General features: G+C 50.2%; 1 protein-coding gene across 1 annotated transcript in view; it reads left to right on the forward strand.

Annotated features, from left to right (window-relative positions):
• The window catches only part of NFASC (neurofascin), a 188,944-nt gene that overhangs the window by 115,123 nt on the left and 57,167 nt on the right, over window positions 1-16,654 (forward strand). Inside the window, exons 3-8 of the mRNA XM_068538469.1 lie at window positions 2,831-3,001; window positions 9,127-9,144; window positions 9,757-9,862; window positions 12,173-12,369; window positions 12,849-12,971; window positions 15,889-16,059. Coding sequence (XP_068394570.1) covers window positions 2,911-3,001; window positions 9,127-9,144; window positions 9,757-9,862; window positions 12,173-12,369; window positions 12,849-12,971; window positions 15,889-16,059 — 706 coding nt within the window. The 5' untranslated portion in view covers window positions 2,831-2,910. The remainder of the gene's footprint in view (window positions 1-2,830; window positions 3,002-9,126; window positions 9,145-9,756; window positions 9,863-12,172; window positions 12,370-12,848; window positions 12,972-15,888; window positions 16,060-16,654) is intronic.

A 16,654-nucleotide genomic window follows, 5' to 3' on the forward strand; every position in this document is an offset into this window, starting at 1 on the left:
TTTGCCACTAACCTACACAGTGACCTTGAGCACATCACTTCCCCTTTCTGGGCTCTTGTTTCCTCATCTGAGAAGTAAGGGGATTGCATAAAGCTAAATACTCTTTAAATTATCTTCCTTTTTAAAGATTGTTTTGGAAAAATTGGATTCCAGGAGAAGAGAGAGAGAGAAAATTGTCAAACAGCTAAATGTGATTATTTCTCTGTTCTTTTCCTACTGTGTTTTTAAATTGTGAGTTAAAGACACCCCAAATAATTGGACTTTCTTCTTGCCAATGTGTATCTAGTTAATGAATAGCTTCTGGCTTCCCGTTTCCATCAAGATTCCCAGAATAAGATATCCTTCTCTTTCCCATCACTTCCTACCACTTGGCAGCTCCTGAACAAAACATGGCGGTCACGGAGCCAAGACTGGAGCCATCCCCGCTGTCCTCCTGGAAGGAAAGCTGAACCTCCCCCCGGTGCTGGTTCCCTCAGCACTAAGGTTTCAGTTGGATAACCTGAGTCTAGCCTTTGGAAATGCAGGAGCCATGGAGAGGCATTAACAGACTCTTTCTGAGACAGTGTGAGGATCATCTTAGGAGAAGGAACCAAAGACCTGCTGTGATGCCTTCCAGCCAGACAGTCCCCCCCTTGGGAGATTTTCTACTTTCTTAACTCTCTTACAGCTGGATGGTTCCCTGGCCAGAGAACAGTGCCTGTGTAGGGAGGGAATTTTGTCCTCCACTGATTGGAAGCCTTCACAGTTTGCTGCCCAGGTCCAAAGCATGTGTTCTCCTGCGCCGCCTGGTGGTTTTGTGGGGAAACACAAAACCTGTTTTAAATAGGTTTAAAACATGTGATCCAAGTGGTTTATTATTTTATTTGCTCATTTTTCATCCACCCATCACATGGTTTTGAATGCCTGCTATGTTTTAGGCACTATACTGTATTCTAGGAATAACAAGATGAGGCACCTTCCCTTACAGTACCTTCCTTTTTATAGGGGGTACAGACTAGTGACTTTTAGAGTGAATACAAAGTGACAAGTGCTATAATAGGGGGTCATGAGTAGTGTTCAGGAGCGCAGACAAGGGGGCACATAAGTCATACTTAGCATAGCCTAATGAGAGAAGGCAGGTGCAAAGAGTGTTCTAGACAGAAGTTAATCTGGGCAGAAGTCAGCACAATAGAGCATTATGCACTAAGAGACCTGGTAGAAGACCCATGTTGGCTGGGACACAGAACACAAGGGGATGGTGATAAGAAATGACCTTGCAGACGGGACTACATCATGCAGGGCTTCTGAGCCATTTCACGGACTTCATCTTCAAGTTTGGAGCAGCAGTGAGCTAGTGAGTTTGACTAGGGGAGTGGCGTATTTATACTTGCATTTGAGGAGTAAGCACTCTGGTTGTGGCTGGAGAATGAACCAGAGAGGCAAGAGTAGAAGTGGGGAGAGACCACTTAGGAAGCTGTTGCAGTAATTGGCGTGAAACAGTGGTGCCCAAAACCAAGAAGGAAGCAATGGGAAAGGAGACCAGCAGATGGAGTCCAGAAATACACATGAGGTTGGAGGCTGGTATTGGGCCCAGCTTTCAGGAAAGAAATTGCTGAAATCTGAATCAGCATCCTCTAGTTTGCTCACATCCCGGCACAGGGCATGCCTTACACCCTCAGTCTGGAAACCTGGGAGACGGTGGGGTTGTACAGGTGATAGAGGCTTCGTATTGCTGCCAAATTGTTTTAAACAATGTGCCCATTTGATAGATAGCTGTTGGTCCAGCAAAGCTGGAGGAATTGTGGGGAAACTGCCTCCCACTGTCCTCTTTGCCTTCTTTGGCCCCATGGTAGGTAGAACAGCAAAATGGACCAGTTTTTACAACTCTGTGTTTCAGAGCCTCAGGCAGTTTTATAGCTCAGTATCTGAGCCTCAGCTGTAGGCCATTCTTGCTCTTCTCTCTCAGGACAAAGGGAAAAGGGTTTGTCTCTCAAGGACCTGTTCCAGGCTCCTTGGACAGCCATTTTTAACCCTTACCCCTGTAAGCCCTGGAATGATGTCTTGTGCTTGAGGATGTGAACATCGTGCTGTCATAAATGTTGCTTATTCTACCAACCTCCTGGAGCCTCCTGTCCTGGGCCCTCATCTCAGCACTGCCTTTATCTCTTAAGGGACAACATCAGGGACCACCACCAAATATTTAGCTGCACAAAGTGTTTGCAGAAATCATTCATTTACAAAAAGTCTGTGGGGCAACCCAGTTTTCACTTACCAAACTTCTGGCCCCCAGTGCTGCCCCCTTCCCCTCTCTCTGGGTCAAAGGACAGCACTGTGATCTTGTCTCTGTGCTGCTACCCCAGACACATTCGGCCTCGGGTCCACTCATCACACGTGGTTCATAGAGGCTGTGAGATTGGTGCATTTCCTACTGGCTCAGTGCATGGCACCTTCTAGGTGCTGGACCTAGGGGCCAGTGTTTGTTTTCATGACTGTTCTATGCTGAGTTGCCCTTCCTTCTAGAATACTTGTTCTCAACAGGGGGTGGTTTTGCCCTCCAGGGGACAGTTGTCGATGTCTAGAGACGTTTTTTGATCGGAGGCAGGAGTGAACTCTACTGGCATCTAGTGGGTAGAGGCCAGGGATGCTGCTCAACATCCTACAATACCCAAGACAGTTCCCCACACAAAGAATCACTGGGTCCCAAAAGTCAATAGTGCAAGGTTAAGAAACCCTGTATTAGAACATAGGTCTATAACCAAGGGGACCCTTGAGTCCTCGAGGCCCTGTAGGATTGCTGGAGCAAACCAGGAGTTCAAGAAAAACTCACCTGTCGTCACATTTCTTTCCACAGCTGAGCTCTGTCCGGGAGGCCCAGTTACAGCGGCTGGAGGCTGTGGGCCAGGGAGCAGGGAGCGAGGCCCAGTGCTCAGGATGGCCAGGCAGCAGCCATCGCCCTGGGTCCACACAGCCTTCCTCTTCTGCCTGCTCAGCCTCAGCGGGGCCATCGAGATTCCTATGGATCGTGAGTCCTGCGCTGTCCTCTTTTATTCTCCTGATTTGTGGCAGAGGAGTTGGAGGGTAGGGAAGGTCAGGGGAGAGTGAAGACCATTCAAAGAAGGTTGGGGACGGGGAAGCAGTGGCTTCTGGATTCACAGCTGGGTTTCCCTCCGAAGAATCGATGCAGGTGGCCTCATATTTGGGAACCTGAGGCCTTGAGTTTCAGTGCTGTCTCTCAGGACCATGGCTGGGCTGATGGCTGCCTGGAGCCTGCTGAGTGGGACCAGAGCCAGCAGAGTTTGGAAGTCTGAGTGTCACTGGGGAGTTCTTCCCTCCACACCCCTCCCTCGGCCCTCCGTGGTCTTGACTTACCTATCGAGGTGGAGTTTCCAGGGGCCGAGCGTGGTGGACAGCTCTTATTTGCCTTTCTCATATGTCCAGGTCCTCTTGGCTGAAGTGGTGAGGAGGACAGATGGCCTGGGAGGGTTGAGAAGGAGATTACTTTTGCAAAAGACTGTGGCTAAATGAGGCATTAAAATAGAGCCCCATTATAATGTCACCGTGGGAGAACCAGGCATGGATTCCTTCTGTTTGTTTTCAACTTTCCCATGGTAAAGTTGAAAAGTAAAATCCATGGCATCTGTTTCCCATGGTGGGGGCATTATTCGGCCATCAGGATCATAAAGTAAAGCTTAAAATGCCGATCTAATAGCCATGTCTCCACCAACCATATCTGATGTTGCATTCGTAAATGGCCCATTGACTGGCAGCCATGCTCCTTGGCTCTGCATTTAGATGTGTACCACCTTTGCCACAATTCTGACACTTCTGCCAGAAAGTCTTGGCATCCCAGTGCTATGATGTAGACATACCACCTCTGTCCCCTGTTCCCTGCTTCTAGGAATAGATGGGGCCCACGTGATGCCAGCATTGACTTGGGCTCTCTCCAGGTGACAGGTGTCTGGGGAGGGGTGAGAGAGTGATATAGCCTCCAAGAAGTCCCCACTGAGCTCTCCAAAACCAGCCCCTGGGGCCTGAAATTAGCACAGCTTGGAGAAGAGTTGCAGGTATCTCTGCTCCCCGCCCCCCACTTCGCCAGTAATAATTGCTCAGAGGAGTGGGTGCTTCTGGATGGAGAAGGCCAGGAGAAACTCTAAGCTGGACCCAGAGAAAGATGGACAAGGTCCCTACTGCCCTCCCTATGGCCCCAACGTGTGTACGTGTGTACGTGTGTATGTGTGTGTGTGCACGCACTCGCGCTCATGCACTTGGGGAGGGAGGAAGAGGGGAGTTGTAAAGGGGACTGTTCCCGTGGAGACCATCTGCACTGCTGGCTTAAGGATAGTTTCTCATTAACAGTCCCAGGCAGATAGTCTAATAAGAAGCATGATAAGGCCACGTCCTTGGAGAGGAGAGGGGCTGCAGAGGAAATTGGGTTATGAAGGAAGTGGTGAAGGCTCGTTTCTCTTCTGCCGCTTCTCCTCACTCACTCACCTGCCACTTTGATCCCTGGAGCTGGTGGGTGAGGGGTTCCTGCAAGGTGAACCTGTAAACAGATGGCTTTGATGTCTGTGTTAGGAATCTGGAGTCCTAAAGCTCAGCCGCGCTCCGGACAGGACCCCCGCAGTCAGTCTCTCCAGAGCACCACCTGTGGGCCAGAGAGCTGCCAGGACCCTGAGGAGGGTCTGGAGGACCCCTTCCCATGTGTTCACGGGAACTTAGGTCCCTACTTGCTCAAAGTCACACAGCAAACGAGTGATGGACTCATGGAAAGAACCCAGGCCTCTTGGCTCCCCAGTCTGGCACAACATGCCGCACCCCTACCTCTGGTAGTCTGCCCCCTTTTAGCTCCTCTTGGAGCCCCTGTTATTCTCCTTGGAATAGCAGCTGCCGTGTGCTTAATAGAGAGCTAAGGGCTTTCCAGGCATCATCTCCCATGATTCTCACAGCGAATCCATGAAGTAGGTATTATCCTTAGCTGACAGGTTAGAAATCTGAGGAGCAGAAAAACAAAGCTGTTTTCTTCTGCTCACAGTGGCAGGGCCAGTGTTTCTCTGAATGAAGAGGTGAGTCCTTCTGCAAAGCCACTCCCAGTGCCCTGGGAGCTACTGCCGGGAGCCTGCCTCATACATACTGTGCCTCCCTGGTTGCTGCAGGCACAGTGGCCGTGGCGACGTCTCCAGCCTGAGTCTACAAAAGCTGAATGCAAGACAGGAGTGAGGCAAGCCCTTCAGAGAATACCCAGTTGCCATGGGAAGAAGTCCTCTTCAGCCAGGATTTTCCCTCCCCCTGGGCCCAGGATAGACGCCCCCTAGATTATCTGAGCCTGTCCTTCCACCTCACCCTGGGCTGAGCCCCAGTGGAATGGGCTGGGGAAAGATCAGGCTTTCTCCCCTCCACCCCCAGCTTTATTGAGATATTATTGACATATATGTCAATTTAAGGTGTACAACTCGATGATTTGATGCACATATACAGTAGGAAATGGTCACCAGAATAGGGTTAGTTAACACATCTGTCTCCTCACATAATTACCTTTTTGTGTGTGTGGTGATAACTTTGAAGATCTCTCATAACAACTTACAAGTATATAGTACAGTACAGTTAATTGTAGTTGCCATGCTATACATGAGATCCCCAGAACTTATCCATCTTGTAGCTGAAAGTTTGTGCCCCTTGGCCAGCATCTCCCCACTTCCCCCACCCCCGGCCCCTGGCAACCACCATCCTACTCCCTATTTCTTTCAGTTTGACTTTTTTAGATTCTGCATATAAGTGAGAACACACAGTATTTGTCTTTCTCTGTCTGACTTATTTTCACTTAGCATAATGACCTCAGGGTCCATCCATGTTGTTGCAGAAGGCAGGAGAGGTATCTGCCCCGCCCCCGTGTTCATGCAGCATTGCTCACAATAGCCAACGGGAACCACCTCAGATCAGGCACTCGTAACTTTCTCTGTGTGGTGGCTGGAAGGGACTGAGGGGCTCAGGCCAGAGGCTCCCCTGCCCGGCGTGCCCTCCGCTCGCTTCCCCTTTGCGAGGGCATCGTCTGTGCCCTGAGGACCAGGGCGCTGCTTCTGCCCTGGGGAGATTGGGTGCAGCAGGCTTCCTGGAACAGACCCCCTGGGCCGAGGCACAGTCCCTCATTGAACACTCGGCCTCCCGCTCCCACTGCTCTGCCAGCTGAGTCACATGTACCCCAACTCTCACCACCCCAAGCAGAACAGCATGACCTTTGGAAAAAGCAAAGGGTTGCCCCGTCCACCGGAGTGATCTTGCCAGAAAAGTGAGTCTGCTGGCAGCTTGCCGCTCCGTCTCCCTCCCCACATCAAGGAACTCGGCATTTTTCTCCTAGGAACCCACAGAGGAGGGCCCTGGGGTAGGAGAAACACTTCCTCCTCACTGTCATCCCGGGTGGTGAGGCTGCAGGACACCTCAGCAAAGCACAAACACACACACACACACACACACACACACACACACACACATACTCCATCCTCCAAGGGATGACTGCTGGGGTGGTAGATATCAGAGCCAGGGAAAGAAAAGTGGTTCATGAATAAAGAAACCTTGCAGACTGGGCAGGCATCTGCCTCACCCCCTGCAGAGACCATTGGAAGACTTCTCCTCCCCCTTGGAAGTCAAAAGAGCAAATTCATTCTCCACTTGACATCGTCATCCAGCAAGTTCCATAGAAGGAGAGAAGGGCAGGTGGTGTGACATGGGGGGAAGGGGCGTTCCCGGGACTAGATGGGCCGCCTTTGTCCCTAGGCAGGCTGTCCTCGCTGTCTTCTCCCTGTGGCGGCATGTCCTCTGGGTTGATTGTGTCCCTGTAATAAACCCCTTGGTAGCACCATGGTGGCTGCAGATGTCATTACCTCTTTAGGCAAGTAGTTTCTCAGGAGGCCCCCGGCCTGATTTCAATGTGGGGCTGGGGACAGCATCCTGAGAGTCTCCCCTCCCCCAAGCTCTGTCCAAAGTGTCAAGGAGAACGGAGTGCCAAGACCCCACCAGACTAGCTCATCTCTCCGGCCAAGGATGGATTTGCCAAAAGAGCTCTCAACCAGCAGTGGGAGAGCTGATTCTCATTCCTATTCTGCACCAAACTTCCTATGTGACCTTAACTGAGTGACTTCCCTTCCAAGAACCTGAGATTCCCTGGGCAACGTCTAGGGCTGTTTCCATTGAACTGGCCTTTATATAAAAGAGGCTTGAAGCCCATGTGGGCAAAGCAGATCCTTTGTCAGCCTTTCCATCCAGGGTGAGGCCAGAGCCCTCAACTGGATAGGAGGACCCCAGAGACGTCAACTGTGTCTTGAGATGAAGAAACCAGGGGCCTGGGCTGGTTTTCAAAGGAGTGGGTCAGCTGTCAGCCCTGCTGCTCCTGACAATGGTCCCTTCTCCCCACCTCCCCCTCCCTGCCCAGCCCCACTGATTTTCCAGAATTACCTTTCTTGGGCCGTGGCAGGAAAATCATAGATGGGTGAAGATGCTGCAGTGGGGAGCTCCACAGAGCCTGTGTTCAGAAACCACAGATTTCTGCTCTTCCCCTGGACTTTTCTTTTCCTTTTTGTTTCCTGCCAAGGCTGCCCCAGGCACATGGTGAAGCAGATAAAATTTCTCTTCAGTGGCCAAACAGGCCACACAACCCTGGCCCAATGAAAGAATTGTTTTGAACCTCTCCATAAGCCTTACTCTCAACACTTTCACTTCCTGATAGCATGTGTAGCAGGGCCCTCATCCCTGCTACCCTCCATCTCCCCTCTCTGTCTGCCTTCTCTCTCCTGTGGCTCCTCTTGCATCTCTTAGCCCTGTCTTAACTCTGCCTTCTCCAGGCCGCCCCCTCTCTGAGCCCCTAAACTCCTCTTGCATATCTCACTGCAGTCAAGTCAGAAAGCTTTGAGGTCACCATGGCTCAGCCTTCCCCCAGGAAGCGCTCACTCGGAAAAGGTCAGCTCACAACACCGGCAGTGTCTGACATCCCCACCAGCATGAAATAAGAATGGCATACAGTAATATAATCATGTAATACGTATATTGTATAATCGTAAGGGAAAAAGTTAAAAAGTTATAGCAACACATGTTGTCTTTTCTGCAGACAAATTTTAACCAAGCCCTTCTCCCCCGAAAGAGTATACCCTCTAAAACCTCTGAAACCTTGCTATTCAAAGTGTGGTCCACAGACCACCCCACCTGCATCACCTGGCTGCTTGTCAAAAATGCAGAAGCTCAGACCCCGCCCGGACCTACTGAGTCAGAACTTGCATTTTAACCAGACCCCCCTGCAAGGTGATTCTCATGCTTCTCAAAGTGTGAGAAGCCCAAACCCCAAACGTGCACACACCCGTACATGAGCACGTGCACATCTTAGGTGAGCGCCGGGGAAAATTTGTGCCTCCTGCCTCTTTACCCTCTTTGTAAAAAGCACAGAAAGGAGTGGTGGGCTCTTCATCCCCAGAGTTTTTCAGAAGCAGAGTTTCCATAGAACAATGTACTTCTGCCATGAGCAGACGACGATAATTCATCCATCCCTCGAGTTTTCCAAAGGATGGCAAAGGAGGAGACCATGAGGAGAGAAGGTGCTTTCAGGTGTGAAAGAGAAGAAGGTGTAGAGGGAGGAGTGAGGCCTGTGGACCTGGCTGGGCCCTTGGGCTTCACCCTGTAGCGGTGGTTCAGATCCACTCCTTCCCTGGCGCCCCCAGCCTCACCCTTGCACCCTTGGCTAAGGAGCCTGCTTTTCTTGGGGGCATCTGGAGATGACAGGCTGCATCTTCGGGGGCATCTGGAGATGACAGGCTGCCTCTTTTGAGCAGCGTTGCCACTCCTGATGGGAGACATCCCTGGAGACGTCATCATTTGGTCAGAAGGTGGTCATTCTGCTCCACTGCGCAGTCTGGTCTCCTGGGGGAGGCATCACCTTCTCCGTGAAGCACTTGCTGGGTCTGTCCCCAGCCCTGCTTGGCTATTCACGGAGTTCCGCAGCTGGGAGGAGACAGCCCGCACACTGCCCTCCCCAGACCTGCCTCGCCCTCTCCCTGTATGCTGGGGTGTGAGGCCACCTGGGCGATCAGTCGTGTCTGACCACAGATAACCGATAACCGTTGTCTTCTTTTCTCCCCCTCACAATGCTAACCCATCGGGAACTAACAGCAAGCATTCAGAATGAGCGTAAGTCCCCTGGACGCCTGTCTGCACTTGTGCCTCTGGGAGTTAGGAGGGCAGCAAGGAGGGGCGGGAAAAGGCCAGGGAAGAGATCCCTGGAGAACTTTGGAGTTCGGGGCTGGGAGTGAGAGGAGCTGGCTCTTCAGCTGCAGACAGGTCCCTGGGAGGGCTTCTGGGGACTGAAGCATCTTTCAGCTCCAGCCTCACCACAGTTTGGCCAACTGTTGATCCTCCAGGGCTCAGAACCATCGTGGCCGCTAGGTTCTGGAAATCGAGCAGCTTTTGGCTCCTTTATTCATTCAACAAACATTTGTCAAGAACTGTTGTACGCTAGGCATTGTACTAAGCACTGGAGTACAAGAATGAGTAAAACAAAAGCCTGGCCTTCAGTTTCTCACAAAGATATTATGAGATCTTAAAGGGATTCTTCTTATGCTTGGTCCTTGACACACACCCCCTTTCCTGCAGCCCCGTTTAAGGAGCTGGGTCTCTAGAATGGGGCACTGTTCACCCCCCGCTTGCCTGCTTGTCTGTGTGGCTCCTGAAGCTCTTAATTTCAGCCGCTCCCCAAGGGCAGGTCCCTGCAGCCCTGACTGCCCACTGTGTGTGCTGTTGCAGTGTCCCAGCCCCCAACCATCACCAAGCAGTCAGTGAAGGACCACATCGTGGATCCCCGTGATAACATCTTGATTGAGTGTGAAGCAAAAGGGAACCCTGCCCCCAGGTGAGTGTACTGGCAGGTAAATCCAAGCTGGGTGGAGGGAAAGGGGCCTGCAAAGAGGGCATTTAAACCGTCCCCTTCCCCTGGGGTCTGATGATAGTTGAAGCAGCTGAGAAATTAAGTGTATCCATTCAAAAAGTGTCCATTAGGCACCCACAAGGTAGAAGGTACAATTTGGATAGCCAGGAAATTTAGCTGATGAGGACACTGGGGGCCAGAAAACTTAACTGGCTTAAGTTCACACCAAAAAGCCGGGACTAGGTATTAAGTTTTCTGACTTTGAGTAAAACATTCTTCCCACTGCCTGTGTTCCCAGCATCCACCCCATGCTTAGGTTATAGGAAGTTCCTCTTCAAGCTAACTTGAGTCTTTCATTCTGAGCTCGTCTCTGCTTATTTGTGTGCACATCAGGATCACGTGAGATGTCAGCAGACACGAGTTGCGCAAGCCTGCTGTGCCAGGCTCTGTGTTAGATGTTCCTCACACTGTCTGTTCAACCACCTCACTGCCCTTTGGGGAAGGACTCATGTCCTCGTGAAGAGGAAGTAAAATGGAGGCACAGAGGTGTGAAGTACCTAATCCCAGGCCTCTGACTGCCCAGGCCCGGTTCGTTTCTACCAAGTGATAAGCATTGGTGATAAGGATGCACTACGCGTCCACCATCTTCAAAACAGCATCCACAGGCTGGAGCTTTCAGGAGCCTCATGCTGGATTCACACCCAGACGCGACAGGCCCCCATGTAGAGTGTGTCTGTCAGCAGGAGAAACGAGGCGAGGGGAGCCTGCCTCAGGTGTGTGGCATCCTGTTTCTGCCTCCCTCCCCGGGTGTGCCTGAGATGGTCTGGCCCAGAGCTGTGAGCCCGGGAGCGAGAAGAGCCTCTCTTGCCCATGACGGGAGAAGCAGAAGTCACCCTGAAAAGTCAGGCAGGGCACTGGTGACCTTGCTTCTGAGGTTTGGCCTTTCTTCCACGGTCCTTCGCAGGGACATTGAGACACTGAGCAGCCACTATTGCTCCTGCTTCTTTTACTTATGTCCTGGGCAGCTGCAGACACACGTCCCCCCAGGAGAAGCAGAGGGATGTTCTAGTCTCTCCACCCCGGGGCTCAGTTTTATTAAGGCTGCCTTTTCTTTCAAAATTGCTCCTCCCGAAATGTACAGCCACCGTTTTATAATCTACATCCACTGAGCAGCGGCATAGATAACCTGGGCCATTTCGATTATCAAATAAAGACCCAGGAGGAGCAGGGCTGGCTCCCTGATGTGTTCGGGTCGGGTGGAATAGGAATTTGGGTTTGCATTCCTAGTCGGAGGTTGGGAATGTTTGGGGGTGGAAGTAGCAGCTGACTCTGGATTTTTTTTTTTTTAACATCTTTATTGGAGTATAATTGCTTTACAGTGGTGTGTTAGTTTCTGCTTTATAACAAAATGAATCAGTTATACATATACATATGTTCCCATATCTCTTCCCTCTTGCATCTCCCTCCCTCCCACCCTCCCTATCCCACCCCTCTAGGTGGTCACAAAGCACAGAGCTGATCTCCCTGTGCTATGCGGCTGCTTCCCACTAGCTATCTATTTTACATTTGGTAGTGTATATATGTCCATGCCACTCTCTCACTTTGTCACATCTTACCCTTCCCCCTCCCCATATCCTCGAGTCCATTCTCTAGTAGGTCTGTGTCTTTATTCCCGTCTTGCCACTAGGTTCTTCATGACCTTTTTTTTTTCCCCTTAGATTCCATATATATGTGTTAGCATACTGTATTTGTTTTTCTCTTTCTGACTTACTTCACTCTGTATGACAGACTCTAACTCCATCCACCTCACTACAAATAACTCCATTTTGTTTCTTTTTATGGCTGAGTAATATTCCATTGTATATATGGAAGCAACCTAAATGTCCATCATCAGATGAATGGATAAAGAAGATGTGGCACATACATACAATGGATTTTTAAAAATCAAAATTGTTGCCTACTCCTCTAAAGAGCACAATCCCCCAGGGGCTACTTGGTATCTATCACTTAGAGCCATGACTCCCAGCCTGGGTTGTGTAAAACTACTAATGTCAGGGACCTGCCCCAGAGGTTCACCTGGGTGGGACCCGGGTCCCGGAATTTTATCAGGCGTCCTAGCAGGTCCTGCTACTCAGCCAGGGCTGGGGCCCCTTGGTCTGGAGGAGCAGTTATGGGCCTGAGTCAGAGTCTAGGGCCCCGAGATTCTGACTTGGAGCTCGGAGCCTGGAGCCCACCCTGCTACTCTTCGTTGTCCCTGACCGCCCCCCTCCACCCCACCCCCTTCATTGTCCACAGCTTCCACTGGACTCGCAACAGTAGGTTCTTCAACATCGCCAAGGACCCCCGGGTGTCGATGAGGAGGAGGTCTGGCACCCTAGTGATCGACTTCCGCAGCGGCGGGCGGCCAGAGGAGTATGAGGGGGAATACCAGTGCTTTGCCCGCAACAAGTTTGGCACAGCCCTGTCCAATAGGATCCGCCTGCAGGTGTCCAGTGAGTGCATGGGGCAGGCCCAGGATGCCCTGCTTCTGGGTCAGTGGAGGGCAGGGCATGGAGGCTCATTCCAGACGGGTTTTCCCACCCTTGTCCTGCAGGTACCTCGGTGCCCCGCGTGTCCTGCTTGCTTTTCCGCCTCTGAGCAGGGGTTCACCTCCCCCAACTCAAAAAGATTCCTTGGAAAAGAAGTTTCCAAACCGGTCGTGAACAACTTCACTGGCCACTCTGGGCGCAGGGCGGGGAAGGAGAAGAGGCTTTAAATATGTACATCCATTCAGTCAGATGAAATAGGCCTCTCCCGCCTCTCAAGGGCTGCGCCTCGCTTGGACTCATAGGCCCCGTCCCTCTCTCATGCCTCCCTTGTTCTCCCATTTCCTCTTCTCTTTGCCCTCCTTGAGTGCCAGCCTCTAACCCTGCTCCTTGCCCCAGCCCAGCCATCACCCTCATCGCATCCTCCTTTGTCTGTTTCTCCCTAGAATCTCCTCTGTGGCCCAAGGAAAACCTAGACCCTGTCGTCGTTCAAGAAGGTGCTCCCTTGACGCTCCAGTGCAACCCCCCACCCGGACTTCCGTCCCCAGTCATCTTCTGGATGAGCAGCTGTAAGTCTTGGGGGTGTTTTATTTCTCTTTTAATCTTAGGGAGTGTTAAATGGAGAGGGGTCTTCCCAAGGCTAGACGACCTTGACTTGTGAGAAGCAGATATGAGGTGGCCATGTGGCAGAGAACACTGGCTTTGCAGAGAGAGGTTGCTAGGGCTCACTTTTTAGCCTGGCTGCTATTAGCTGTGTGATCTTGAGCAAGCTGCTTAACATCTCTGGGCCTCAGTTTCCTCCTCTGCAAAAAATAGGGCTGGTAATCGTACTTACCTAATAGAATTATTGTAAGGATAAATGAGTTAATACATCCAAAGTGCTTAGAACAGGGCCAGACACACGATAAGTGCTCAGTAATATTTGTGAGGATGAAGAAGAGGAAGAGCAAAAGGAATGGGACGGAGGGGAAACTGGTTTTCAGTCGGCCAATTGAAGGCAAGTTGAAACCAAGCCTCCTCTTTCAATCTTTGGTCCATCTGGATTTACTCCAATTCACTCTTCTTGTAGGACAGAAGCGGGATTCAGGAATGAAACTTTTGATAAAGGAGTGATGGGGAGACAGGATGTTTGGAGTCGGGGACAGAGTACCTCATTCAGAGCTTGTCCTGGCTCAGTTTTGGACAGAGACTCACTTAACTACTCTGGACCGATGTTTATTCCTGTGTTTTCAGTCAAATAAAGGGAGGGGGCATTATGAAGATGGATAGAAGACTGCTATCTACCTGAGCATCACCCTGGCTTCCTTCCTCCCTCCCTTCCTGAATACCTCCCATCCCCTCCTTCCCCTCCTCCTTCCCTATCTATCCATCCTTTCATCAATCTATAGATACTCCTCCCTATCACCCATCATTCTCTCCATCCCTGAATTCTTTTTTTTTTTTAATATTTATTTTACTTATTTATTTATTTGGCTGTGCCGGGTCTTAGTTGCGGCACGTGGGATCTTCTTTGCCACGTGCGGGATCTTCCTTGCGGCATGCGAACTCTTAGTTGCAGCATGTGGGCTCTAGTTTCCTGACGAGGGATCGAACCTGGGTCCCCTACACTGGGAGTGTGGAGTCCTAGCCACTGGACCACCAGGGAAGTCCCCATCTCTGAATTCTTATTAGCCTGCTTCCGAAAGAGGCTGCTTTCAGTTGTTTTGCGAGGTGAGGATGGCTTTGTGCTCAATCATTGTCCCTGCCTTGCCTCATCACCGTGTGTATATGTGGGCCACAGGCTGGAGGGGTGGTTTGTTAGCTAACAGTTCAGACTTCAGACTCTCCTCTCATCCCCCGCATCACACCAAGTTGTGTCCATGCCACCTCCTGAGCAAATCTCATGGCCCTCCTCTTTCCATCCTCTCTAGCATCTACCCAGCACAGGCCGCCATCGGTTTTTCCCTGGGTTAGAGTAACCATCTGTACCTGGCCTCCCCTGTCTTTCTAAAAATGTAAAACTGATTCATTCATGCTCAGAGTCCTTCACTGCCTCCTCATCACTTCCCATAAAGTCCAGACTCCTTTCCCTGGCACACAGCTCCTGATGTGGTCCCCTCTGACTCTCCAGCCCTTCCCCTACCCCCTGCCTCTCCCCACCCCCACTCCCCTGCTCAGGCTGTGGATTCTTTCCTTTAGCACACGCTGTTCCTGCTGCTTAGAAACCGCTTAGGTCCTTTCTCTCCTGCCTGGTAAATGTCATGCAGCCTTCAAGCGTCAGCTCAAACCCCAGAACGGACTGGGTGCTCCTTCTCTCAACTCCCCCTTCTTATCTGGGGCTTCCCACTCACCACACTGCATTGCATTTATCTGCTGTCTCTTCTACTAGACCGAAGGTGCTTTGAGGGTAGGAACTGTCTTTCTTATTTATCTCTCTTTCAACAGTGCCTAGCACAGTGCCTGACACATAGTAAGCCTACAGTAAATCTTTGATAAATGAATTGAAAAGCTCACCAGACCATCATTGGAAAGTTGGCATCATTAATGTTTAAGAAATGCTTTAAGAAATGGTGACTTGATAGATAAACAACAAGGTCCTACTGTATAGCACAGGGAACTATATTCAATACCTCATAATAACCTATAATGGAAAAAGAATCTGACAAAGTATTTTATATATATATAAATAAACTGAATTACTTTGCTGTATACCTGAAAGTAGCACAACATTGTAAAATAAATAAATAAATTAAATAGAACCACTTTTCAAGAGGAAAAAAAAAGAAATGGTGACTTGAGAAACAATCATCAGGGATAAGAAGGAGATACCTATGGGTAGTCAGCCTTATTAAGTATATTTTTATAAACCTAACAGCCTAGAAATCTGATCATTTGAGTTTACAGATGCAGTGCTTGAAAAAAATGTAGATTATGTTGTCAGCATTCTCAGCCACTCCTGTGATGTCATTAATTCTAAAAAGCACACATTTTCATATTTTAGCATCTCTAAAATTGGAAGGTGTCCTAAAATTGTTGGTATGCATCATTGATTGGTATACATCTTACAATTATAATTGGTGGTGCTTTTCTCTTTCTTGGGGATGAGTAGACGTTTAAAAAATAGGTGAACTTGACTCCCAGTTTGGGGAGCAGCTGAAGGATCGTGTTTCCTCCCTCTGGCCTCGGAGCCAGTCAGATCTTCTGTGGCATGAATAGGAGATAGAAAAGCATGGTCACGGAGCATGAGCATGGTGGGCAGGCAGGTCTGAATCGAAATCCTACTCCCCTCTCGCTGCTTTTGCGACCCAGATCATGTTAAATCCTCTGCTTTCTTATCCTTAAAATGGGAATAAGCCCTGCCTCAGAGTTGAAAGGATTAAATCAAATAATGTCAAGCTCCCGGCCCCCACCTGGCCCTCTGTAGGTGCTCAATTGCCAGAACTATGATGATTTTTATTACTGTTATCGTTACTGCTAACCTCCCACTGTACCTCTGCTTCCTTATAGCCATGGAGCCCATCACCCAAGACAAGCGTGTCTCCCAGGGCCATAACGGAGACCTGTATTTCTCTAATGTGATGCTGCAGGACATGCAGACGGACTACAGCTGCAATGCCCGCTTCCACTTCACCCACACCATCCAGCAGAAGAACCCATTCAACCTCAAAGTCCTTACCAGTAAGTGCAGGCCCCTGCCCGGGGCTGGGAGCTGGGGTCCGGGGGCAGCAGCCCGCTGAGCCCAAGCGGCCCCTGGCACCTGGGTCTGGGAAGAGCCTTGTCCCCAATCTTGACCTAGAAATCCTTGCAGCTCATTGTGCCTGAGTGACTTTAGCTGCTCTTCAGCCACATCTCTTGATTCTGGAGCCTTGAGTTAAACTTGGTCCTACTCCACACCAGCGCTTCTCAAATTTTGGTGGAATCAGAATCACCTGGCAAACTTGGCACCCGTACCTAAGCCTAGCCCTCTCCTGCCCGGCAGTCCGGGGCCTCTTTGGGCTTCATGAGTTCTCCGGGTGTTTTGGGACACACCACAGTTTGAGAAGCTCTACTGTAAGTGGTCGTTCACCATCGCTCTCATGCAGCCAGCTTGATTATTTCTAGTCCTTGTTTGGTTATCTTTATTTCTAGAATGAAACAATAGTATGGAATATCCAAATTAGTGAGTACAGCAAAATGAATTGTGTTTGATTCTGTAATAAGTATATGCTGGACCATGTGGAGTCGCTGTGTTTAAAAGTTGCAGGTTTATCTTTTAGTTTTATTTGTTTTCATT

Source organism: Eschrichtius robustus, chromosome 3 (assembly GCF_028021215.1).
Source record: "Eschrichtius robustus isolate mEscRob2 chromosome 3, mEscRob2.pri, whole genome shotgun sequence".
NCBI lineage: Eukaryota > Metazoa > Chordata > Mammalia > Artiodactyla > Eschrichtiidae > Eschrichtius > Eschrichtius robustus.